Raw genomic sequence first — 23879 nt, 5'->3', positions numbered from 1 at the left:
TTGGAGAAGAGGTGAAGGATAAGGACTTCTCCCATAAGTTCTTGAGATGCTTACCTTCAAGATTTGGCACATTGGTCACTATTCTAGTGAGGAGTGGTTTGGACATCATGACACCAAACCAAGTATTGGGAGATATAATGACCGATGATACATATAGAAATGATGATGAGAAGGAAGAAAAGAAGGAGAAGAAAGATGAGAAGAAGGATGAGAAGAAGAAGAGTGTGGCATTCAAGGCCACATCATCCAAGGGCAAGGCAAGGCAAGATACATCAAGTGAAGATGGTGGTTCATATGTGGTCACTTGGGATAGTAATGCTTCCTCAAGTGATGATGATGATAGTGATGATGACAAGACCACCAAGAAGAAGGCACTTGCAAGCATTGCAATCAATGAGAAGCCTTCTCTCTTCGACACTCCATCATGCTTCATGGCTAAGGCCACTAAGGTACAAATTTGTGATGATAGAAGTGATGAGGAACATGATAATGAAAATGAAAATGATAGTGATGATGATGAACCTACTAAGGATGAACTATTTGACATGCTAGAAGATGCTAAAGAACACTTTGACATCAAGAGAAGAGAATGCAAAAGCTTGCATAAGGAACTAAAAGCCCTTAAGCAAGCCTTTGATGAGCTCAATGCAGAGAGGCTAGAGGAAGCTCATGAGAAGCTTGGCAAGGCTCACAAAAAACTTGAAAAGGCTCATTCCTCTTTGCTTGATGAGCTAAATAAAAATAAGCATGTTGAAACTTACAATATAGGCTTAACTTGTGATATAATTGATGAATCATTATCTATGCATATCATTGTTGCTCCCACTAATCCTTCGTGTAGCACTTCTACTTCCACCTCATCTAGTAGTGATGGTTTCACTTGTGATGCCTCACTAATGGTTGAGAATGAGAACCTTAAGAAGGAGGTCAATAAGCTCACTCACACCTTGGCTAAGGCCTATGGTGGTGAGGACCGCTTGCTTATATGCTTGGATAGCCAAAGAGCTTCTCTCTACAAAAAGGGATTGGGCCAACTCGAGAGGAATGCCCTTTGTGCTAGGGTCAATCAATCTTTCGTGATTGTTCATTCTCACTATGGGGACAACATCGATCTAGAGGCAATGACCCATGGCTTCGTGCCTGGCTATGAAGTCCATGAGCTAGAGGATATGGAAGCGGCGGTGGCTCCCCTTTCGTAGGACCTGGCGACAGGATATAAGACATAGTTCTCCCTAGGAGGGGCTAGTTAGTCAGATAGGTCAAATGATCATTATTGTAATCAACGGACAAGTGTCAACCCTTGTGTATCGTTTAAACAAACTCATCATTTTGTTTCATTTGACCAAGTCTGTTCTTTTGTTTTGGTGCGTTCCAACCCTTTCGTTTGTTAAGACCGTAGAGCCTAAGGTGTAGGAGGGAAACTCTGATCATGCTAGTAAGCAAGAGTGCCATAGCCACTGGGGCATAGGGTTCTCGTAGTCTGACTAGCCTTGCTCAGTCGTTCGTTTCCACAGACCTTTCAATTAGGATTAACATGAGGAAGGGTGTCGGGCGCGACGATTGTTTCAAAAAGGGTGTATTTATACCCTTATCAGCCTCCGAGTGAGATCTGACCCCTTGCCGTTGCTGGGATCGGGTGTCACTAAAGATCGAGGAGAGGATAGCAAAATTAGTAGGAGAAAACGTCTCTTGTTTTCGCACGTACCCCCTCCCTAGGTTCTGAGCCATCGTTCTATGACCACGCGTTCGGTCTCCTTGTGAGTTCAACTTGCCCTGAGCCCCCGCGCATAGCGGGGGTGCGGTCAAGGGTCGGCTCATGTTTGTGATCGTCGCCCCGTCTGAGGTTTACACAACCGGAGGGGTTGATGTTGACAGAATATCGTCGGTAGTCCTCCGAGTGATATCCCAAAAAATTAGATTGATCGGCAGAGGTGTGTGTAATCAAGAACAAGAAGGCAACAGAGATACAAGAGTTAGACAAGTTCAGGCCATCAGCGTGACATATTACCCTACTCCTGTGGCCTGTTGGATTGTATTGGCTTCGTATGATATTGTGTGTGTTTTGAGAGGGTCCCTGCCTGCCTTATATAGTCTGGGGGCAGGGTTATAAGTTAGTTAGATCTAGGAGATAACCATAAGGTAATAATAGATTACAGGAATCATGAGATCAAATATATCCTAACAGATCTTGTAGTATCTTCAGGATATCTTTCTGATGTCTTGTAGGGCGCGCTGAGCAGCGCCGTGCTCTATAAGGCTTCGTCTTGCGGGCTGGACCACCCCTAGGGCCATAGCCCATGTAGTCTGTCGTGGGTATCTAGAGTCATACCCCCACAGTTAAGCTAACGTCAGTTTCCTCGTTGGCTCAAGTGACGCGCTCGGTGAGCTCGCTAACAGGCATGTTCGAGTGGAATCCGGGTCCGTCGTTTGTGACGGGGTCAACATAGCCCTCATATGGCATTCCACTGCTCCTTAACCAGCCTCCCAGCAGATGCCTGTGTCATTCCAAAGGGCGACTCAGGTGGCCCATCCCTTAATAGGGATTCTATGGGCTCAGCTCGAGGTTAGGATCGAACAAGAAGGTTGAGATGACCCTGTTTGCTTCTAAGCGGGTCAGGCAAAGGCCTCTGGGGATCATCTATGTTTTCTCCCCTGGCTTTGTTTGACGCGAGGCAACCTTGGGCCCTTCGTGGGCTAGCCTTCGAACCCCAGTCTCCTAATTTTGGGTCGGGTGGCTCGAGCCCCCGAGCCCCATGGGGGTCGGTAGGGGTCGGCTAGATTTCATGTGTCACCCTATCCTCAGTTTCCGCAACCGCAGGGGCTAAGCTAATGACACTTGCCTTGATGGCTCGAGTGTCGCGCTCGGTGATCTCGCTAACGGGCACGTCCGAGTGGAATTCGAGTCCGTCATTCGCTGATGGGGTCGACGTAGCCCTCATGTGGCATTCCACTGCTCCTTAACCCGCCTCCCAGCAGATGCCCTGAGCCGTTCGATTAGCTTGGGTGGCCCACTAGCCTCTCCTTGATGGAGATTCTATGGGCTTGGCTCGAGGTTATGATCAAACGAGAAAGGTCTAGATGCCGCTGTCCGCTTTTAAGCGGGGTCAAGCAAGGCCACTGGGGTTCATCTAAAATTTTCTCCCCTAGCTCTGTTTGACGTGAGGCGGCCTCAAGCCCTTCGTGGGCCAGCCTTTGAACCTCGGTCGGTCACTGCTTGTGTCGAATGTGATGACTACCGCTTCATAACGCGACGCGAAGCGTTGTGATGTAATAACTACATATGCAATGCTTGGATGTATGAGATGAATGTATGGATAAATGTATGTATAAATGAATGTATGAATGCATGCATGAGAATGGATGAATGAATGTTCATGTATTGGAAAAGTAAAGTGGGGGTTGGTAAAGTCACCTTGATGGCTCGAGTGATGGGTCCAAGTCTATCGTTCGTGATGGAGTTGGCGTAACCTACATGGAGCATCCTGTTTTTCCCTACCCGTCTCTCGACAATGGCCTGAGCAGTTCGATCAACTTGGGTGACCTGTAGGCCTCTCCTCGGTGGAGATTCCACAAGTAGGCCCGTCCAAACCCTTCTGGGGGAGGAGGCTAAAGCTCGGGGTGCAGGGACAAAAACTTTGATCACGCTGGTGAGCAGAAATGCCGTAGCCGCTGGGGCATAGGTTTCTAGCGGTCTGACCAATTTTTCTCAGAGTTTGTTTCTGCACACCTTGCTTCTAGTTTTTTAATGTGAGAAGGGGTCAGGCATAAAGAATGTCTAGCGAATAGATATTCTTGCCCACCCCCGAGCGAGTCCCGACCCCTTGCCATTTTTGGGGTTAGGAGCTTGATAGCGAAATTAATATGCGTAAAGTAGGGGTGACCCGCTGGCATAGGAATTACCTCGATGGCACGTGTGACGGGTTAGGGGAGCGCTTACCGGATATGTTCGAGCGGAATCTGGGTCTGTCATTTGCAACGGGGTCAACATAACCCGCGTGTGGCATCCTGCTGCTCCCTGCCCATCCCTCGACAGCGGCTAAGCCGTTCGGACGACATGTATTGCCCCGCTGGGATAGGACTTACCTGCGAAGATAGGGGATGACAACATCCCACGCAAGAATTTACGCAGATAAGCCAGGCGGTGAACTTGTAATAAATGGACAAGCTCTTAAATTTTGTTATAGCCCAACAACTTTTTAGCCCTTCTCCCCTTTTTGTATAAAAAAGGTTAGTGCATTCTGACCCTTTCTGTTGTTACGGTCGTAAAGCTCGGGGTGCGGGTGAGCAAATTCTGATCACGCTAGTGAGCAAAGGCATCGTAGCCACCGAGGCATAGGTTTCTCGCAGTCTGACCAGTTATACTCAGAGCTTGTTCCAAAAACCCTAGCTCCTAGGTCTTAACATGAGACGGGGTTGGGCATGGAGAATGTTTGCCCGGCGGATAGACTCTTAAACGCGTACCGACACTTTTCGTGACTAAGGCCAAAAAAGCCCGGGGTGTGGAAAGAAAACTCTATCAAGCTAGTGAGCAAAGGTGCCGTAGCCATCGACGAGTAGGTTTCTCATAGTTGACTAGTTTTACTCAGTGTTTCTTTCTGCAAACATCACTTCTGGGTCTTAATCGTGAGAAAGGATCGGACATAGAGACTGTCTACTAGATAGATATGCTCTTATTAGCCCTCGAGTGAGGCCTGACCCTTTGCCGTTGCTAGGGACGAGAGTCACCTAAAGATCAGGGAGTTGATAATGAAACTGATAAGAGAGAGTGTGCGTATATTAAGGGTAACAGTGATGTAGCTGCTCGATGTTCCAAGCATTGACAAAAACTTCACTGTTGATGGCCTTAAGCTTGTAGGCGCCTGGTCGGAGTATCCCTATGACAATGCACGGTCCCTCCCATGGCGGAGAGAACTTATGATGGTCCTTGTTGTTTTGGATGAAGCAGAGCACTAGGTCCCCGACGTTGAAGGCCTGACCCCACGCCCAGCGATTGTGGTATCGGCGCAATGCTTGCTGGTACTTGGCCAAGCAGAGGAGGGCGATGTTGCGCACTTCATCTAGCTAGGCTCCTTCCTATGCTCCTCCTTGTCGGAGCCTCCGGGCAAGAACCTCTTCAAGAGGTCGTAGTCCTTGTATAGGTGCTTGATAGGGAAAGAATGGTTTAGGCATGGCCCTTCGAGCAGCTTCTCGAAGTGGTATGGGGTACCCTACGTGGCCTTCCGACCCCCCTTGCGTTCAGCGATGGCCACGAGCGAGCTCTCATGTCGCTGCTTGTTATTCTTCTTGACGAGATGGTTGGAGGGGCCTTCGCCAGTGTCTTCGTGGGCTTTGCCTTGCCTTTGAGGCAGTCAAAGATTGCTCCGTTCGCCTCCTTGCTCGAGGCATGGCTGGTGGCGATGTCGAGGAGCTCCTTGGTGGTTCATGGGCCCATACATCCTAGCTTGTGAACCAGGGACTCGCAGGTGGTCCTAGATAGGAAATCTCCTATAACGTCGGCATTGGCGACATTAGGCAGCTCGTTGCACTGCCCGGAGAAGCGTTGAATGTACCCACGGTGGGTTTCTCTAGCCTTTTGTCGACAGTTTTTTAGATCTCATGGGTTCCTAAGACGCTTGTACATGCCCTGGAAGTTCCCCACGAAGATCTCTTTCAGGTCCGCCCAACTTTGGACTCTATTGGGTGAAACATGTTCCAACCATATTCATGTCGAATCGGCCAGGAACAATGGAAGGTTACGAATAATGAAGTCATCATTATCCGCTCCACCAGCTTGGCAAGCAAGTCGATAATCCTCAAGCTATAGTTCAGGGTTCATTTCCCTAGAGTATTTCAAGATATTGGTTGGTGGTTGGTACCGTGGTGTGAAGGCGGCATTGAGGTTGTGTCGACCGAAGACCTGAGGTCCCTACAGGCCGGGGCTCGGGTTTCGGTCCTCACCGCTGTAGTAGTGTCCGCCACAATGAGGGTGATAGCTGTGGCTAGCTCCCCCTCTTAGATCATCATAGATAGCCGAGACGCTCATGCACTAGGACCATGGTGCGCTGCCTGCCACCCTATGGCGCCAAGTGGAATAATGCATCCTTATTGGGTCGCTCTGAGGGTGTGCGCTGGCTGGCGTCGAGCTTGCATCGCTGAGACCGTCATCGCACGCACAAGCAACATGTGAATCTCATGGTGGGCCCGATGATCCTCGAGTGTCATAGGCCCCGAAAGCCCATGGAGCAAGGCGGCCACAGCAGCGATGTTCTAGCTCACCAAAGCAAAGTGTGGGAGGGCTTCATAGTCTAGGATGATCCTTTGGTTCACATTGTTGGCCATCGTCTCTATGTCGCTCCATCTCCCGATCGAGCTCTGCATGTTCCTGTTTGAGCAGGAGTCATGCTTCCTCGAGCTATAGGTGCTGGGCCTTTAGCTGCTCCATTTGTAGGCGGGGTGGGGCCCTTGTCTCCCCCTCAACCTCGTCATCGAGGTCATTCGTCAGGGTAGCCTCCTCTTCATGGATGCTTTTGACATGTCCCTCAGGGGTACTTGTCATGAAACACTCACGAGAGGGGTGATGGCTCCCCCTGCTAGAGTCGCAGTTGGAGGGCGACTCCGATTCTCCCGTGAGGAGGTCATGGAAAGACTCCGCGACATATTCAGCCATCCCCATGAACTTGTCATTTGCGGGGGACAGAGGCGTGCGTCATGCCACAAGGTGGCCATCGGTCTTTGTAGCGTTGCAGAGACCGAACGGGAGCACTGTCGGGGGTGCTCCGGATGAGGTATTCTAGAGAGAGTGGCTCCTGTCCGGCAAGCTATGCCATGATGTTGCCGAACGAGAAGGTTAGGTGGCATAGGTCTTCCCAGGACAGTCAGGGTCCTAGGAAGGTGCCGAGTTGGTGCTCCAACCTTCCGTAGTCGAAGTCGAGGAGCTAGTCGCTCTCGGGGCCGTGGGCCTCCGGTGCAAGCGGCTGCAGCTCCTTAAGCGCCTCGGCGATCATGTCGAGGCCAGTGGAGTGGAGAGTTTGGATGGCGGTGAGAGCCATCGCCAATTCTCCTTCTGTTGTGACAATGAAGTCGGGGTCTCCGAAGCACACGTGTGCGCCCGAGACCCAGCTATCATTGCGATTAGTCATCCGATGGTGTGGATGTCGAGACACGCAAAGGGCCCCCAACTGGCGCACCAACTGTCGGTGTTTTGAGTTGCCACCAACAAGTAAATTTCTAATATTACGTGTCTGGCTTGGATGGTGTGCTAAGAGGACATGAGGTTTATACTGGTTCAGGTAGAATGTCCCTATGTCCAGTTTGTTGCTGTTGCTCGTGTTACTAGCACTGAAAGTTCATAGTAGGGGTTATAAATGGTCGAGAGAAGGACATGTCCCAAGTCTCTGATGGAAGAAACGAATGGGTGCCGAGAGTTCGATCGATGCTCGGCTACGTGTTCGGGGTTTGGTGGATCGATCAGATTCAAGTCCGATGGTTCGATGCGATGTGTTGCGATCGTTGGCTCGATGTGTTGTGGTGTGCTCGATTCGAGTCGAGGCTAGTTGGTTCGATGTCCCCTAATGGGACGCCCAGCTTTCCCTTTTATAGGCCAAGGGAAAGCAGGGGTTATAGCAGAGGGAAAAAGGAGAATCAGAAGGAGGAGTCCCCCAGAATCAACGGGTCCTTCTTCTCTTCTATGCAGGTCCCGCCGACCCTATAGACATCAACAGAGACAGCTTCATGTTGTGGCCCTGTCCGTCACTGGCACCATGCGCAAGCGTCGTCTCCTGGTGTTGGCGCTCCACTCTACCCTGGCGGACGTCGTGGCGAACTGACGTGATTATCAGTGTTCGTACGAGGGTTAGGCTGAATAGCACCGGTTCACCCGATGTTGTTCCTAATGTGAATCCTCAGATATGGCCCATCACAGCCACGGGTTATACCGGGTGTGCCGGTCACCTCCCTGGTGTCAGAGCTTTGACCCAAGCCCATACGCTTGGACCTAGGGTGGTCGGCGGTGGTATGGGTCTTCGTTAGGTGAGACGGAGCCCTGGGCCTCGGGGTCGGGCGAGGCGGAGTTCCTCCCAAGAGGCGGGGCAAGGCAGAGTGCAAGCCCAAGGCTCGGGCGAGGCGGAGCCCAAACCCAAGGGTCAAGCGAGGCGGAGCCCGCGGCCTCGGTGTCCGGCGAGGCGGAGCCAACCCTCAAGGGTCAAGCGAGGCGGAGCCCGTGGCCTCGGTGTCGGACGAGGCAGAGCCAATCTTCAGGGGTCGGGTGAGGCAGAGTTGCGCACCTAAGGGGTCGGTTGGAGCTGTAGTCGCGCTCTTGACTGTTCGGATGAATCAATATTGACGGTTATTAGCTCCTCCTCTCCAGGTAACCTGGTATTGGTCCCCGACAGAGTGTGAGGGATGAAAGAAAAAAAATTGTCTCTTTAATACTAAGTATAGATAAGACATGATGAGTACCTATAGCCCGGTTACCCACATCGACTGTGAAAGCGGGCATAGCTACCGGTAAGCCCCCGTCCAACAACTCTTAGTCGGAGGGTGACTCATGGAGCTTCACTTAGAGAGGCACATACGCCCGCCCCGTGGGAGCGCAGGGGCTCGGTGGCCAATCAAAAGCGTTTGCCTGGCCCCTTCTAAGAGTGGCACATGTTGGCATAAAACATTTGGGTAGACTTATCAAGAATGATTTAGTCAATGGTTGTAAGAATGTTCATTTTGAGAAGATTAAAATGTATGGAAAGTAGGAGTGAATTGTAGACAGAGGAGAGTGAAGTGCCGTGGGATGGTTTGAATGAAGGGAAAAAAGTGAGAAATTTTTATTTTTTTAATATTAGAGTATCGATATAGGTAGAAAGATATATAATTGTTTTGTATATTTTCGAAAAGAAAACATAATCCTAGAACTGAGTAAACTCGAACCATTTTTAATGAAGGCTTCTTTTTTTTTATCATTGACACCGAAGGCTTGTGTAGCAACAAATCGATAAACCCTAAACCCTATATACGGCCACCGGAGAAGTACAAGAATTTGTTCAAAACCCTTTTGTGCTTGATTGATTGGAGGCGAGGTGTTACAATCATGCAGGCTACAGTATGCCCACTGCCGACCCCCACATAGACTTTTGCCTATTTTGTTGCCCTACTACAATTTAGTCCCAGTTACATTAAATGTTTGGACACATGCATAGAGTATTAAACACAGACTAATTACAAAACTAATTGTATAGATTGAGACTAATTTACGAGAGGAATCTATTAAGTCTAATTAGGTTCATGTTTAGGCCCCGTTCGGCTGGTAGAATTTTAGCTAAAACTGGCTGAAAAACATTGTTCTGACTGAATTGTTGTGAGAGAAAAACACTATTCCGGCTGAAAAAATAAGCCGAACAAGCCGAATATGGGGTAAGCCGAACGGAGCCTTAGTCTTTCTAATTAGTATCAAACTAGGTAGCGTGCCCATACGTTGCTACGGGATAACTAATAATTTATACTAAAAATACACGGATCGCACGATCAGATAACAATGCTGTAAAAATTAAATACCAATGTTAAAGTGACATTTAATCCGAAAAGCAAAGTTTATGAATTTAACACAGTCACGGAGTGTGCGGCGTCGCAGACTCACAAACTCTACTTTATAGATATTTCCGTGATGCGGCTAAGATAATGTTTTATGTTGGCAGAAAGAAATCTCCGATATCTATTTCTTTCATTGTAATCCATTTATCTGAACAATGTTTGAGGTGAGGGCATGGTTACAGTTTTTAGTAGCTTTGCGATATTATCCGAAGCTATGAGATGATTGATGTCTTGCAATGATCCTTCCAGAGGTTGGGTCAAATCCAACCTACAGCCTCGGAACCCTACATCTTTTTCTGGACGAGCTTCACTTCGAATGCTCCGGTAGCAATATCAACGATCTTCAATCGATGGACCAAGTCGTATGGATCCCCATATAATGGCTCAGACATATAGATTTTATTCTCCTTGTACTTGGATACCTGTGTTCTATTGAAGCTTTCATTGAAATGTTTAGACACGAACAGTGTCTGATCACCGATGTCTCTCACCCTAGACCACTCCGGCGTACGGTCGTGGAGGTTGCACTTGTAGATCGTGCTGCTGTAGGTGAAGCTCTGTGTCTCGTGGAATGTGCTCACCATAGCATCCACAATGTGCAGCTCACCGTTTGATTTCAGGTAGCTGTGGTGGCAGAGCCCCGCAGGTGGCGACAGTGATGGCAGTAGCGTCGCAGTTGGAGTAGCGCCGGCGGCGTTCTTGCTGTAGACGGAGATTTCTCCAGTGCAGTCGATCGCTAAGAACTTGTCTTAGCAGCGGACGATGGACCCCACGGAGAACTCCAGTTTAGTGTCGAGCAGCGTCCATGCGCTGTCGACTCCAACTCGGCAGAACGCGACCTCCGTGGAGCACCCAAGCATGGCCATGGCCACGCATGCGCGCCCGGCGGCGTCAGGCGGTGCCGAGAGCACGATCTCACGGAAGAACACGTCCCTCATGTCTTCTAGCTTAATGGCTCTACATGTGGCATCTGCGTCCCCGTAGCCGTTGGTGGGATGGAGAACCCACCGGCCATGGACCCTAGACACGTGTTTCGAGGAGGACGCCGTCGCAAGGTGTTCGCCTGCTGGCGGGAGCTCAACGCGGAGGGCACAGGCACCGGCGAATGGATTCAGCAGCGTCACGGACGCCGCCTCGTCCATGAGCGCCAGCCACCTATGCGAGGAGCCACATGCCACCTTGCCGCGCACGTCGGGCAGCGTCTTGGACAAGGCCTTCTTCTCCAGGACGCAGTAGAAGCCGACGCAGTCCGAGTCGGGGTCGAACGGGAGCAGCAGGAGCGGCCCAAAGGTCGCGAACGGAACGGCGGCGCGCCATGGGGAGCAAGCGGATCGGAAGGACGCCGCGTCGTGGCCTGACGCGAGACGCTGCCCAATGGACTCGAGGAGATCCTCTGACAGGCCGGATCTCCAGTCAAGGAGAGGTAGAGACCTTCTCTTGGGATTAGGAGGCTGAGCCATAGAAGACAGATGACATCATCTATGGTTCATGCAAGAAATGGTGTCTGGTGTCTACTCTCGCGATGGACCATGGATTAGGGAACGGGCATATGGGGAAAGAATTCAAAAGTAACAGACCTAAGGGCAATTTCAGCAAGAACACCAAGCGAGGGTGATGGAACATGTGAGCGTGAAACCAAATAAAAGGAGAAAAAATTATCCCTTTTACAAATGCAAAGAGGGGAAGTAATTAAATGTAGACAGATTTGGCAAGGTTCTCAGAAATGCAAAGATGTTCCTTTTGTCTTAATTTTCTTTTCTTCTGTGTTAATTCTCTTTTATTTTACTCGTTGTCATATTTGTTGGTGCATGCAAACATACAATGTGTATATGAATAGCACAATAATTTTCTACTTCCTATTTTACTGTAATTCCTCTGTCACATGACAGGCAATATTCAATCAAGCAGCATACGGAAGATGTCGTGGGATCGTAGACATGGGCAGACGGACGATCCAAAACAAATATCACTTAAAAAAAAATTCGCACTTTATTTTTAGTGGTAGGAGATACCTGATACCACGTTGAGTAAACTTTAGTCCCAATCCAAACATCGCCTAGCAGGAGCACTACGCTGTCCGCCGTAACCGGGGAGAGAACCCGCCCGCTGCGGCGCTGCCGCTGGCCGCCTGTCCGGCACTCCGGCGGGCCGTCCGGCCGGTCGATTGAACGGGGAGCGAATCGCGGCCAAAAGATCTTGCCAATAAAAGCAACAGCGACGGGACCGCGCGGCCCCGTCTCGTCTCGGCTGCAGGCCAGCAGCGCCAGTGAACGACGCCACACATGACGCGCGCACGGCAGCGACAACAGTGCCAGGATTCGGCGGAACGAGCCAGCCGCAGCAGCTCTGCTCCCGTCTTCCACTGTCGCTTCACCCCTCGCGCGCGCGGACGCCCGAGACGAGCCGAATGAAGCGGTGACGGTGAGGCCCGCGTACCGTGCGTTGCCGTCCTCCGACTCCGAGGCTCCGACCTCCAGGGGCCCCAGCTTCGGTGGCCGTGCCCCGATGCGTCACCTGTCCCCGCCCCGTCGCTGGTACGTATGGTCTGGTATCGATCACTTGAGCCCGTTGGACTATTGCGATCTCTGTCTCTGGTCTCATCCGGACCGCGTGCCCTCTCTCACGAGTCCACGTCCGTCCGTGCCCGTCCAAGTGTCTAATCGATCGATCGATCGATCGGCGTGAGAGCTGTCGATTGCAGCATGACTTCAATAATTGCCGTATAGCCCAACCCCACCACCACCCCCCCACCGGTACCGCTGCCGGCATGGCGTGCCTTTGGCAGCCGCGCGCGGCAGGGTCCGTGCATTTGCATGGCCGCCCTGGGCCCTAGCTTTCGCAACGTTCACCACGTTCAAACGATCTCGACCGAGCGAGCACGTTTAATATGCTTCATGAGCTTCGTCCAAAGTTTCTATGGCCCATCAGATCGAGCGACCGTGTAAACGTAGTACTACGTACGTACGCTCCATCGTCTTCTAGACCTAACGGTACCCGATCGAGACTCTGCACGGCGCATCGACGTACACGCCCTATCGTGGCCTCCTCGCGTGCATTCATGTCTACGCGTCTACAGTCTATATACGTGCGTCGGGAACAACCACAAACATTCGTACGTACGTACGCACACTGTATCGATACAAATCATGGTACACTACTGTTGACAACTTGACAAGTATGGCCACTCATGCGGTCACACGTACCGTGTAGTAGACAGTAACGTCTCTATCCGAGGACTACCTGCTCCTGCACTCTCGTGAATCATGATCACACATTTACACGGCCTGCCGTCCAGGTCCAGTCTGGACACACGAAATTTCGGTTGTGTTCGTACGCGTTCCCAAGAAGCCTGGCTCTACTAGCACAACGTTTTCTCACCGGGTTTGCGTGTAACCATACGGCCAGGCCCCTCCCAGGTCGCAGCTAAAACCGAGCCTAGCTAGCTGGCTAGAAGCAGCAGGGCCACCAGTGCGTGAGGAGTTAAGACGACTGGCTTCCCACACGTTACAGCTACAGTGACAGTAAAGCTCATCCATCCACCAGCCTTCCATGTGACGTGAGACTCGAGGCGGCTGGACACGGACACGGTGGGCTTCGCGGCCAGCGTCGTCGCACAACTCGCAGCGTGGGTAGGGACGGGGGCAAAATAGGAGGAGGCAGTGGCACACAGGTCAGCTGCAGCGCCCCAGCGGACCTGCATGCATGCGCTCGTCGTCGCGCTACGCCGCGCGCGGTTAATGAGAGGGGGGGGACGCACCTTACACATCACGCGCCGATGAAATCTCCGTGGGCCGAAGCGAAGAGAGGGTGCCTGGCAGGCACGCGGGGGCAGCAGCAACGACCGCGCTGCGGCCGCGGCACGTGACGCCGTCCTGCAGCACGGGCGAGAGAGCGGGCGGAAGAGTTGCGACGGCGCCAATGTGAGACCTATCGCCGGTGCCTGATTGGTTAAATCCCTCCATCACGTCTTTTGTTTGGACGACTAGTCGGTATTCACGTCAATCCACCGATAACGTCCAAACAAGACCTGAGGAGAATTAAATGGGTTCTAACATTTTTGTTTTATAAGAGGTTCCAACATATTAGGGCAGCTAAACATTGGAGTGGTGGCGTCAAGTTAGACATCTATCGCACCAATAGCCAAAGTTTATAGCACCTGGAGCTACGGTTAAAAATAGTATTCCTTACAAATCTAAACCTGCTCGCAAGAAAAGGTTGCGGTGAAAAGCTAAATGAAGAAATATCTTATCCCCTTCGTGGGTCCCACATTCGGGTGCTAGACTATACTAAACACTGGAGCAAAACGTGATAAGTTAGCACCTGTCATGGTAAAATATAACTTATCTTCTTAAAATGTACATTAAAATTGTCCTTAGACCCAAAAGGCTCCATGCATATAAGAAGCCCATTTGCACGCCTATTCTAATCTAAAGAGAATTGCCTTCACCGTGCATTTACGTATCTCTGTATCTTGTTCCTTGTGTGTGTGCTCGCGTGGGAAAGGGAACAAATGACCTCCATCAACCTCTCACACGCCTCACGTGCTATCGAGAGGTACGATAACTGGATATGGGATCCGGGGCGACATGTATCTCTAACATGTCGTCAGTCGGTGCTCTACTCATCGAATCAAGGTAAGTCATTCATGGTCTCCTCTGGATCCCACCTATTGGTAGATGGATTCAAATGAATCCGTAGAACTATCTTTACCGTTAACTAGCAAGATCAGTCTGTTTCTAATGGTTAGTTTCTTGCATATGGCGTGTTTGATGTTTCATGTGTAATCTTGCTAGTAGTGGATTACACTCGCATGTTCTAGCAATTGATAGGTTTACATGCATGTGTTCTTTTATTCAACAGTAGTCTAGTGTTATGTTTTGGACTAGAAGATTAGATCGTTTTGCTAGTATCTAAATCGTGGTGCATGTCTCCAAATGACCTAGACAACAGTTTTTATATCAACAATATTTTTTGGGGTCTTCAATATTTTTTATTATAATTTTAGTATAAAATATATGCAATAGACGAGGTCTGAAAGGAAGCTGAATTTTAGCATGTCCCACACTAAAACCATTAAACGTTAGCGAGCCAAGTCCCACTCATAGATATTTTGGTCATACATCAGGGAACATCCTGGCGTAGCAATCAATTTAGGGGTATTTGGTTCTTTAGTCGCTTATAAAATTTATGTCACATCGAATGTTTAGATACTAATAAGGAGCATTAAATATAGATTAATTATAAAACCAATTACATAGATGGAGGTTAGTTTCCGAGACGAAATTTTTAAGCCTAATTAATATGTCATTAGCACATGTTTACTGTAGCACCATGTTGTCAAATCATGGACTAATTAGGCTTAAAAGATTCGTCTCGTAAATTAGTCATAAGTTATGCAATTAGTTTCGTAATTAGTTTATATTTAATACTCTATGCATATGTCCAAATATTCGATGTGACAGGAATTCTAGAAGTTTGTGGATGGATAGTACTACACCTCAGATTCTTAATTTACTAAATGCACTTGATAGATCATCATTCGGTGATTTGCTTTGGATATCTCGCTAATAACTACAATCCACCAACTGTAGTATGAATTCATGCCAAGACAGTGCGATCCACCGAAGCTAAGAGTCTGTTTAGATCGGTTAAAACTAATTATTAGCCGGCTCTAAAAATAGCTCAAATTACCATATACCAGTCCATGCATGTTTGGACGTCAGGCTAAAAGCTGCATATATTTGTAGCAATGAACTATTAACCTTTGTTAGCTAGTTGTATTTGGCTAATGAACTAACAGCTAGCCAAAAGTTTGGCTAAAAATTAGTCTATCTAGTCCTCCTGTTTGGGTAGACTAGTACTAATTTTCTAGCTACTAGCCCATGAAAATCCAAATAGACCCCACGCAGATTATCGAGTCGCCATTAAATTGGGTTGAAACTTTGAAGGGCACTCATCATGTCTCTACACCTCGGATTCTATGATAACGTAGCTAAAAACGCTTTTATACAACATCATTTCTTTGGAATGTTTAAACTACCTCGATAATAATTGCGTCATGCCGCAATCAAAAACATAATCTACAGGAATTGCAATAAACGGAACATACTCTTAGCCTGTTCGCTTGTTGTTTTCAGCCAGCCTAAACCAGCCAGCCAACAGTGTTTTTCTCTCACAGTAAACCAGCACCAACCAGCCCAGCGAACATGCCGTCTCTCTCCATGGCAAAAAGAAAAGAAATATCATCTTTTGCGGAGTCAAACAGTCATCCCAAACGTAACACAATTGTACCGCCGTGTCGTTGAGAGAGACGTGTGTGCATAATTCCTACTTTGCACAGTTTCGGTTCGCTGGTTCATATCGTTAGCTGATTTGTGTAAGAGAAAAATACTATTTCGACGAACCGGCTGAAAAGCCGTTACTTTCCGCGGAGAAAGTAACCCGACCCGGCCTGGGGTACGGTACCCTCCGCGTACAAACAGGGATGATTCCATTCCATCCATCACGCATCACCCAACCGCAGGCCATCCTCACCGCCATCATGGCATTGGCAAGAACGGAGGAGCAAGCGGACGACAGGCAGCATGCTCCCTTGGTGGCTTGGTTCCCTGGCTCGGCTCGGCCCGGCCTCGTCGCCCTCGGCCACACGCTGGCTGCCCCGGCCGGCCGTATGCCGCCATCATGCGGCGAGCGAACGGCACATCAACAGGATTGCTTCATATCACGCAGGTAGGCAAGGCAGCCTCACCTCACCATACATGATGAGGATGGATGGCGGTGGATGAGGAATTGATGGCCGGCCGTAATCATGCCTGCATGCAGAGAGAATTCTAGCCCCGTGCTCGCTTCAACGCATGGGCATCATGAGCTTCCATGCAGGCCGAGAGAGAGAAATGCAGCTGCTGCTACATACCTGCGTGCTACTAGGAGTTGATGACAAATGCAGCACAGAACAATTCTATTCTATACGTACTGGTACATCACATTCGATCATTTCCGCTCGTTCAGAAGGGTTTAATTTTCTGCCCAGCAAACCCGAGTAGCACTATACTACATGAAATCCATCATTAATATTTACGTATATGTATTTTTATTAAAAATAGATGCACGGAGCTATCGGCTGCCTACTACTCCTTTCGAATACAATTGTAGCTTAGCCATAAGTCAAACTATTTTAAGTTTATTAAATTTACAAAAAAAAAGATATTGATATTTGTGGTAAAAATAAGTACCATGCGATTTGTTAAGAAATAATTTTTTTAAATATATCTATTTGGAGTCATAAGTGCTATTTTCTTCACTCACAAAATACTCTATCCTGTTTGGTTCTCAGGAATTTAGAGAAATTGGAAAGTAATCTAGCAATGAAATGAGAAGTATTCTCTAAATATTGATTTTAATTGATGGGATCCAAACAGGCTCCACTAGTACCAGAATTCTATACTACTACACATCTTACAGACAAACAGTTCCAACACACACGCCTACGAGCCACAAATGCCAAAGAAAAAACTAAAAAAAAGAGAGCAGGCAGCAGCAACAGCAGCGCTGCTGCATGGGCAGCTTTCTTGTAAAGATTGCGGGTGCCATTTACAAAAGGGAAAAGATACGTACCCAGTGATACAATAATGATTAACCTCATTATTATCGTCTGCCAATGCCACCCAGCTCTTTGCCTTTTCAGGAAATGACCCTTGGAAAATGTTTGAATTGCATGCAACTTCCCCACCCAGCTCTCCTTTTCCGGGTCACGTGCGGCCGGGTCAACTGGTCAAACCCGCCATTATCACAGGCGTAAGGAGGGAGGGAGGAGGGGCGTGGGCCGGGCGATTCCTCCGGCTGCTGCTATGCTATAAAGCCCCGCACGCAGGCCTGGCGCATCCCGACGATTCCATTACTGGTCCCTGGCACTGGCAGGAAGGATGGAGTTGGGGCTCAGCTTGGGGCAGACCATGGCGGATGCCGGGAGGAACCTCGTGCTTGGGCTTGGGATGGGCGTCGTAGTGCGGAGGGATGAGGAGGAAGCGGAGGGGGGGAGGAGGGACAGGGACGCGAGGAGGGAGCTGGAGTTCGGGACGGGGAGGTGCGGCGCCCGGTCGTCGCCGGAGCCGGCGGTGCGACTCACGCTCCTGCCCTGCCTGGTGCCCCGCCTCGGCCTCCCGTGGCCGCCGCCGTCGTCCGAGACCAACCGTGAGTGATACCTGACACGCATGCACCGTCGCCGCCTTATTTTTGTGCTTCCTGGATTATTCGTTTGTTTCCCTTCTATTTTCCGCGTGCGCGGCGAGATCGATCGCTGAAATGGCGATTCGCGTTGGGCAGGGCATCATTTGGAGGCGTCGTCGACGCGTGGCTTCGACGTGAACCGGGCGCCGTCGCTGTCCGTGGCCGGTGCCGGTGCCGCCGCCGCGCAGGAGGACGAGGAGCAGGACGAGGCGGGCGCGGCGGCGGCGGCATCGGCGTCGCCCAACAACGACAGCGCGGGCTCGTTCCCGACGGACTTCTCCGCGCAGGGCCAGGTGGCGCCCGGCGGGGGCGACCGCGCGTGCTCCCGCGCCAGCGACGACGACGACGGCGGCTCGGCGCGCAAGAAGCTGCGCCTCTCCAAGGAGCAGTCCGCGTTCCTGGAGGAAAGCTTCAAGGAGCACGCCACGCTTAACCCGGTAAGCAACCGATCACGCAGAAATCATCAAGTCTTGGTTCCTCGGCCGATCTCGATCCTGACGTTCGTTGGTGCGTGCGTTCCGTGGCAAGCAGAAGCAGAAGCTGGCGCTGGCGAAGCAGCTCAACCTCCGGCCGCGCCAGGTGGAGGTGTGGTTCCAGAACCGCAGAGCCAGGTGCGCGCACGGTTGCATCCGCATGTCAAGAATAGTCTTGATTAATTAGCCCGGCAATCATCGACTGAAATATATAATAACACCCGGTGCCTCGCGTGCAGGACGAAGCTGAAGCAGACGGAGGTGGACTGCGAGTACCTGAAGCGCTGCTGCGAGACGCTGACGGAGGAGAACCGGCGGCTGCAGAAGGAGCTGGCCGAGCTCCGCGCGCTCAAGACGGTGCACCCTTTCTACATGCACCTCCCGGCCACCACCCTCTCCATGTGCCCGTCCTGCGAGCGCGTCGCCTCCAACTCCGCCGCCCCTGCCGGCGCCGCACTGGCGGCGCCCGCGTCGTCGCCCTCCCCTGCTGCGACTGGCATTGCGGCGTCGTCTGCCCCGGAGCAGCAGAGGCCCTCGTCGTTCGCGGCTCTGTTCTCGTCCCCGCTCAACCGCCCGCTGGCCGCCCAGGCGCAACCGCAACCGCAGGCGCCGGCGACTTCGTGAGGCCCTCTGCTTCACCTCCGGCGACGCGAATGGATGGAGGAGGATCTGGTTGTAAATACGCTCACCTTTTTTTTTCTTCCCTTTTCTTTTGTTTTCACTTAATCATGCGGTTCTTGGGATTTTTTTTGTGTGTGTGGAATTGCCGATGGGTGGTTGGTTTACCGGAGAGGGATCCGAGGGTGTAGCGCATCTTCTGGCCGTCGGATTGGACTGCGGACGGCCGGGGGTGCACAAAGAAATTTGCTGCAATAGAGTTCATTAACCTCAGTAGCGTCGATCATGTTTGATTTCCTTGCCATCTTGGCGTCAATACAGGCCTTGCCATCTTGCTGAATTTTGGCCGATAAATATTGGTGTGGCTGAATTGTTGAAATAAGTCGGCTTCCGGTAAGCCGAACGGGGCCGAAATGAGTGGTCTCACTTTTGACTGTTGACGAAGTAACGCTGTTGGTTCCGAGGTGGCAAACCGGTTTGGTCTCGCGAGTTTGCACACGCAGATTTGTGAAATCATGACGCGCCATCCAGTGCTCTAGTATTCTTCAGCATACGACCAGCGGCTTCTTGTGGAAATGTGGTGGAAAGCCTATCTATTCCTCAAAAAAAAAAAAAAGGGGGGGGGGGGGGGGGGGGGGGGGTCTCCGTTACGGAAACGAGGGCTCGATGGTTTTCAGTGGTATTTTCCGATTCTGATGATCTCTACGGAACACACACTCGGGTATGAATGAATAGAGAACGAAATGAATGCTCCTAAATAAACCCTAGTAATTGCCATGTGCATCTTTGAGAAATAATGCTAGTGCAGCACCGACAGCGACAGTTGGCTGTCTCTGCCTGTGCTCGTGCTCCCGACCACAATGCACAAACAGTGGACCTGCCAAGGTCTGGAAACAAACGTTGCGTGGTCCTCGTATAGCAGTACTGCCTGCTGCTACCACTAGTAGTGCTCCATCCCATCTGCCGATCGATCTGCTAGCGGTGCTGGAGCTGGACAAAGCACGTAGTATGAATGATAGCATGATTGCACTATGAGTGCTCGACGCTTCCCAGTTCGCACTCTCGGTAGCTTTTATTTCCTCGGATCCTGTTTTCCTGTTGTGAAACCAATTACTACAACTACTGCCATCAAAACATGGCTTTCTTTAGATTGAGGTTAAAAATCAGTATTTGGTACTGTAGCACTTTCGTTTGTATTTGACAATTATTGTTCAATTATAGCTTAACTAGACTCAAAAGATTCGTCTCGTAATTTACAATCAAACTGTGTAATTAGTTATTTTTTATCTACATTTAATATTCTATATCTGTGTCCAAAAATTTAATGTGACGAAGAGATAGTAAAAAAACTTGCAATCTAAACGAGGTCCTACTAGCAGAAAAAAAAATAGGTGGATGGATCTAGGTGTAGCACTACATGGCACCAGTGACACACACACAGAGAGAGAATCGATGATATCTTCCGAAACGGCGGCAGGATTTGAAACGGGGATTTTGACCTTGCAGTAGTACTACAGCAGTCAGGGGGTGTTTAGATCCCACCCAAAATCCAAAATTTTTCAAGATTCCCCGTCACATCGAATCTTGCGGCACATGCATGGAGTAATAAATATAGGTAAAAAGAACAACTAATTGCACAGTTTGCCCGTAATTGACGAGACGAATCTTTTAAGCCTAAATAGTCCATAATTGGACAATTTTTGTCAAATACAAACGAAAGTGCTACAGTGTTCATTTTCCAAACCGGAAGGGATCTAAACACCCCCTCAGTTTTCCAAACCGCGCTAGTCGTAGTCCTGGGTGAGGAGGTCATGGCTCATGAATGCCGGGGCACCGGGCACCCAATTTCCCAGCGCCCTGTCGTGACTACGAGGGCAGGGCACCGCAGCCTAGAGCGACGGGATCGTTGGCGCGGAGCCATTTACTCCTTGCAGAGTCCGCCCTGCGTGCCCGTGCGATGGATGCATCCGATCCGAGCTCTGACCCGGCAAATCTTTCCTCCACGGCCGGATGCGATGCGATGCGCCTCCGTCAATGCCCGCGCGCCTCGAGCTGACCCCGTCGCCAGGGCGCAGAGGTAGCCGTCGCAGCCCCGCCGCGGGTGACCCGGGAGGGGGGCAGGGACGGACCTCGCTGCCGAGCACCGGAGAGTAGTTATTGTGCATGCCCACAGTCAGCCTACGAGCACATGCGGTCGGCGTCGGCGGCCGGGCGAGTTCGCTCTCCAGTCTCCACCCCTTTTGCTTTGGAGATTGTTAAGGATTCGGCAATGATGCGGCAGAAGGTCAGTCTCTGGTGAGGGCTGGGGCCTGGGGGCCAGTCATTCCTTTTCTCTAAAATGTTCGCAAACAGCACGCACCTCGCATGCTGTTGACCTCTGCAGACAACCGGCCACCACCCAAATTAGTTACCTGTTGGTGTCGTCTAAACTCGTGAGTCAAACTTCAGAACCAGTTCGTTTGAAATCTAATCAGTAGTTTTCTGGCGGGCCATCAATATAATGTCGAAAGAAAAAAGTCAGAACATTTACGAGGAGTACGAGCATCGGTCTCCGACTCAAAATTTAGACCAGTTGAAAAATGACTACCTCAGCGAACTGACCTACTAGTAGGCTTGAGCATTACGTTCTTCGGTGCTAATGTTTCTGTGATTTTTTTTTGTTCAGTGGTAGCCAATATGCTAGTGATAGCAAATGAGACACCTAAGCCGATCTTGTCAATCTCAGTATTTACCAACCTCCTGTAGCCATTCAGGTATGAGTGTCTAGTACGTGTACACGTGGTGCTATGGATATCGTGTAGTCGTCCGGGGACCAGAGTCAACTGAGAGATAATTTAGCAAGGTGTCGTCGCGTCGCACCATGTCTCATTTCGTACCAACGGCCAAACACATATCATGCCAACTCATCACACGGACGGAGCAAAAAGAAAGAAGAAATGTGCAGCTGTGCACCAATAATCAGTGCCCCAGGAAACGGAACAAGGACACGACATCGAGTGGCACCGTACCGATCGATCGGGGAAGCATCACATAGCAAACACATCTGGCCGGTTAAGTTCACTCACGAGGCCGATCGAGCTGGGGGCTGGCTGGGGCCGGCCGGCACGCACCCGTCCCCGTCCTCCCCCTGGGAGGCAGGCTGATGGGGGAAGTTGCGTCGTGTCCCCTTGCATTGCCCGCCGAGGACGAGACCGGCGACCCTCCCGGTCTCGGCCCCGCTCGCCACCTCCTCCTGCCTGCTGCTGTGCTGCCCCGCCCCACTTGCCGCTGCCTGCCCCTGGCCTGCCTCCCAATCTGCTGCTGGTGCTGGCCTGCCTCTTCCGGACACCGTGAGTGGCTCATGTGCCTGCCCGACGTGACGTCCCTTTCTCACGTCCGTCCATGCATGCGGTGGTCGATCAAAGCGGGCGATTTATCGCATCGGTCCACCATTTCTCCCTCTTTCTGCATGCAGACGATTACTGTGCATGTAGTATGTATCAGCAGCCACGGCATTCGGCGCACACACACGGAGGGGACAGGAGGCTGCGCGGCCCGACCTGACGATAATACAACTCTAGCAGATAAGTATTCAGCTGCCAAGTTGAGGTTGATTGAGATGCACCAAACTTTGCAAAGTATCCGGCTCCGTCCAGAAAAGAATGCAATTATAGTATAGTGCCATGTTTTAGTATCTTGAGTTTGACCAATTATAAATAAAAAAAGTATCAATACTTATGATATCAAATAAGTAACATTAGATTAAATACGAAATGTATTTTTATAATAAATTGATTTTGAGCCAAAGATATGATTACTGCTGACTAGAAACTTGGTCTAACACGAACTTTTTTTAATGGTACACAACCCATAATTACATTTTTTAGTGAACGGAGGGAGCAGTAGCTTAAAATTCTCCAGCTACACTACATATGTACTATAGCTTAGAGTATAACTCTGGTGTCGCCTGAACTTTCTGTCGTCTCACGGCTCACGTGCCATGAACTTAAGAAGAAACATACTACTTGTGCATGCATGCATGGGTGAGTAGAAGAAAAAACCGGCCAGTACCGTACCTACGTCGTTCTTAACTTTGTTTCAACGCTTACGTACCTCTCGGTGAAAAGAGATCATTTTTTTAGGCCAAAGCAGAGACCGATTTGTTTAATAATCGGCCGTGCAAATCCCGATCATTGCTTTGATCTGCCCGTGACTAATAAACAAATTAGGGAGGCGAGGACTAGTTTAAGACCAGAGACAGCGTGCAGCCGTGCAATCAAGCCTCCACGCACCAGTACAGAAGCAAACAAGCTGTACTCCCGGTTGAAAAACCCCTTCAGTCCCGGTTTTCTAACCAAAAATACGAATCTGAGACTAAAGGGCCTCTCCTTTCGTCCCGGTTTCTCGCCCGGGACTAAAGGTCCACATTTAGTCCCGGTTGGTAATACCAACCAGGGCTAAAGAGGCCTCCTGGCCTGGCCACGTGGGTCAGCCCTTTAGTCCCGGTTGGTATTACCAACCGAGACTAAAGATTTTCTTTTTTGTTATAAATGTTATAATATGGTAGCTGTTGTTTGATTTTTTTTGTTATAATATGGCTGCTGTTTGATTTATTGTTATAAATGTTAGATAAAAAGTTGTGGTAGCTGTTTGGATTGTAGCCGCATGTTAGTCAAAATGCCCCGTATACATTATCACTAGGAAATGTTTGAATAATCATCACAAGCACACGAGAAGCTTAGTAATGTTTACTAAAACAATAGCACTAGAGCAATATACTATCAGCTTCTAGCTTTTACAAAATGAACAGCCAACCACTGCAAAATCAACAGTCGGCCTTCCATTCTTCACGACGAGACAGTCCTTGCCTTCCATTCTTTATGATCAGATAGTCAAAATAACACATGCAAATGTTCAAAAGAAAGATGAAATTAGTAATATAATAAACTAAAATAGCTTGGAATACAAATGTACCGTATGAGCTAATTTTGTCAACAACAAAAAAATTCTAACACCACATGCCAA

General features: G+C 49.9%; 2 protein-coding genes across 3 annotated transcripts; one reads left to right on the top strand and one right to left on the bottom strand.

The window, feature by feature from the left end:
- Nucleotides 1-9842: 9842 nt before the first annotated feature.
- LOC136544159 (uncharacterized) lies at nucleotides 9843-11018 on the bottom strand. The gene is made up of 2 exons (XM_066536412.1): nucleotides 10327-11018; nucleotides 9843-10260 (listed from the first exon to the last, which is right to left on the bottom strand). The coding sequence occupies exons 1-2, from the start codon at nucleotides 11016-11018 to the stop codon at nucleotides 9843-9845; spliced, it is 1110 nt and encodes a 369-aa protein (XP_066392509.1).
- Nucleotides 11019-17043: 6025 nt separating this feature from the next.
- LOC136546335 (homeobox-leucine zipper protein HOX11-like) lies at nucleotides 17044-19148 on the top strand. 2 transcript variants are annotated; one of them, XM_066538309.1, is made up of 4 exons: nucleotides 17047-17748; nucleotides 17881-18221; nucleotides 18316-18395; nucleotides 18497-19016. In XM_066538309.1, the coding sequence occupies exons 1-4, from the start codon at nucleotides 17481-17483 to the stop codon at nucleotides 18879-18881; spliced, it is 1074 nt and encodes a 357-aa protein (XP_066394406.1). In that variant the 5' UTR covers nucleotides 17047-17480; the 3' UTR covers nucleotides 18882-19016. The 2 variants fall into 2 exon arrangements, with proteins under 2 accessions (XP_066394405.1, XP_066394406.1); XM_066538308.1 differs by lacking the exon at nucleotides 18316-18395 and having other exon boundaries at nucleotides 17044-17748; nucleotides 18497-19148.
- The last annotated feature ends 4731 nt before the right edge of the window (nucleotides 19149-23879 follow it).

This window comes from Miscanthus floridulus, chromosome 3 (assembly GCF_019320115.1).
Source record: "Miscanthus floridulus cultivar M001 chromosome 3, ASM1932011v1, whole genome shotgun sequence".
NCBI classification, from domain to species: domain Eukaryota; kingdom Viridiplantae; phylum Streptophyta; class Magnoliopsida; order Poales; family Poaceae; genus Miscanthus; species Miscanthus floridulus.
Note: the sequence above shows the minus strand (reverse complement) of the source record. Positions and strands in the feature narration are given on the sequence as shown.

What these genes read in the sequence shown, in the direction of transcription:
- LOC136544159 (XM_066536412.1), bottom strand. Translation starts at nt 11,018, where the DNA reads ATGGCTCAGCCTCCTAATCCCAAGAGAAGGTCTCTACCTCTCCTTGAC. An exon ending in AAACTGGAGTTCTCCGTGGG is followed by an intron (nt 10,261 to 10,326) that starts GTCCATCGTCCG and finishes CTCCGTCTACAG; the next exon opens with CAAGAACGCCGCCGGCGCTA.
- LOC136546335 (XM_066538308.1), top strand. Translation starts at nt 17,481, where the DNA reads ATGGAGTTGGGGCTCAGCTTGGGGCAGACCATGGCGGATGCCGGGAGG. An exon ending in GCCGTCGTCCGAGACCAACC is followed by an intron (nt 17,749 to 17,880) that starts GTGAGTGATACC and finishes CGCGTTGGGCAG; the next exon opens with GGCATCATTTGGAGGCGTCG. An exon ending in AGCACGCCACGCTTAACCCG is followed by an intron (nt 18,222 to 18,496) that starts GTAAGCAACCGA and finishes CCTCGCGTGCAG; the next exon opens with GACGAAGCTGAAGCAGACGG.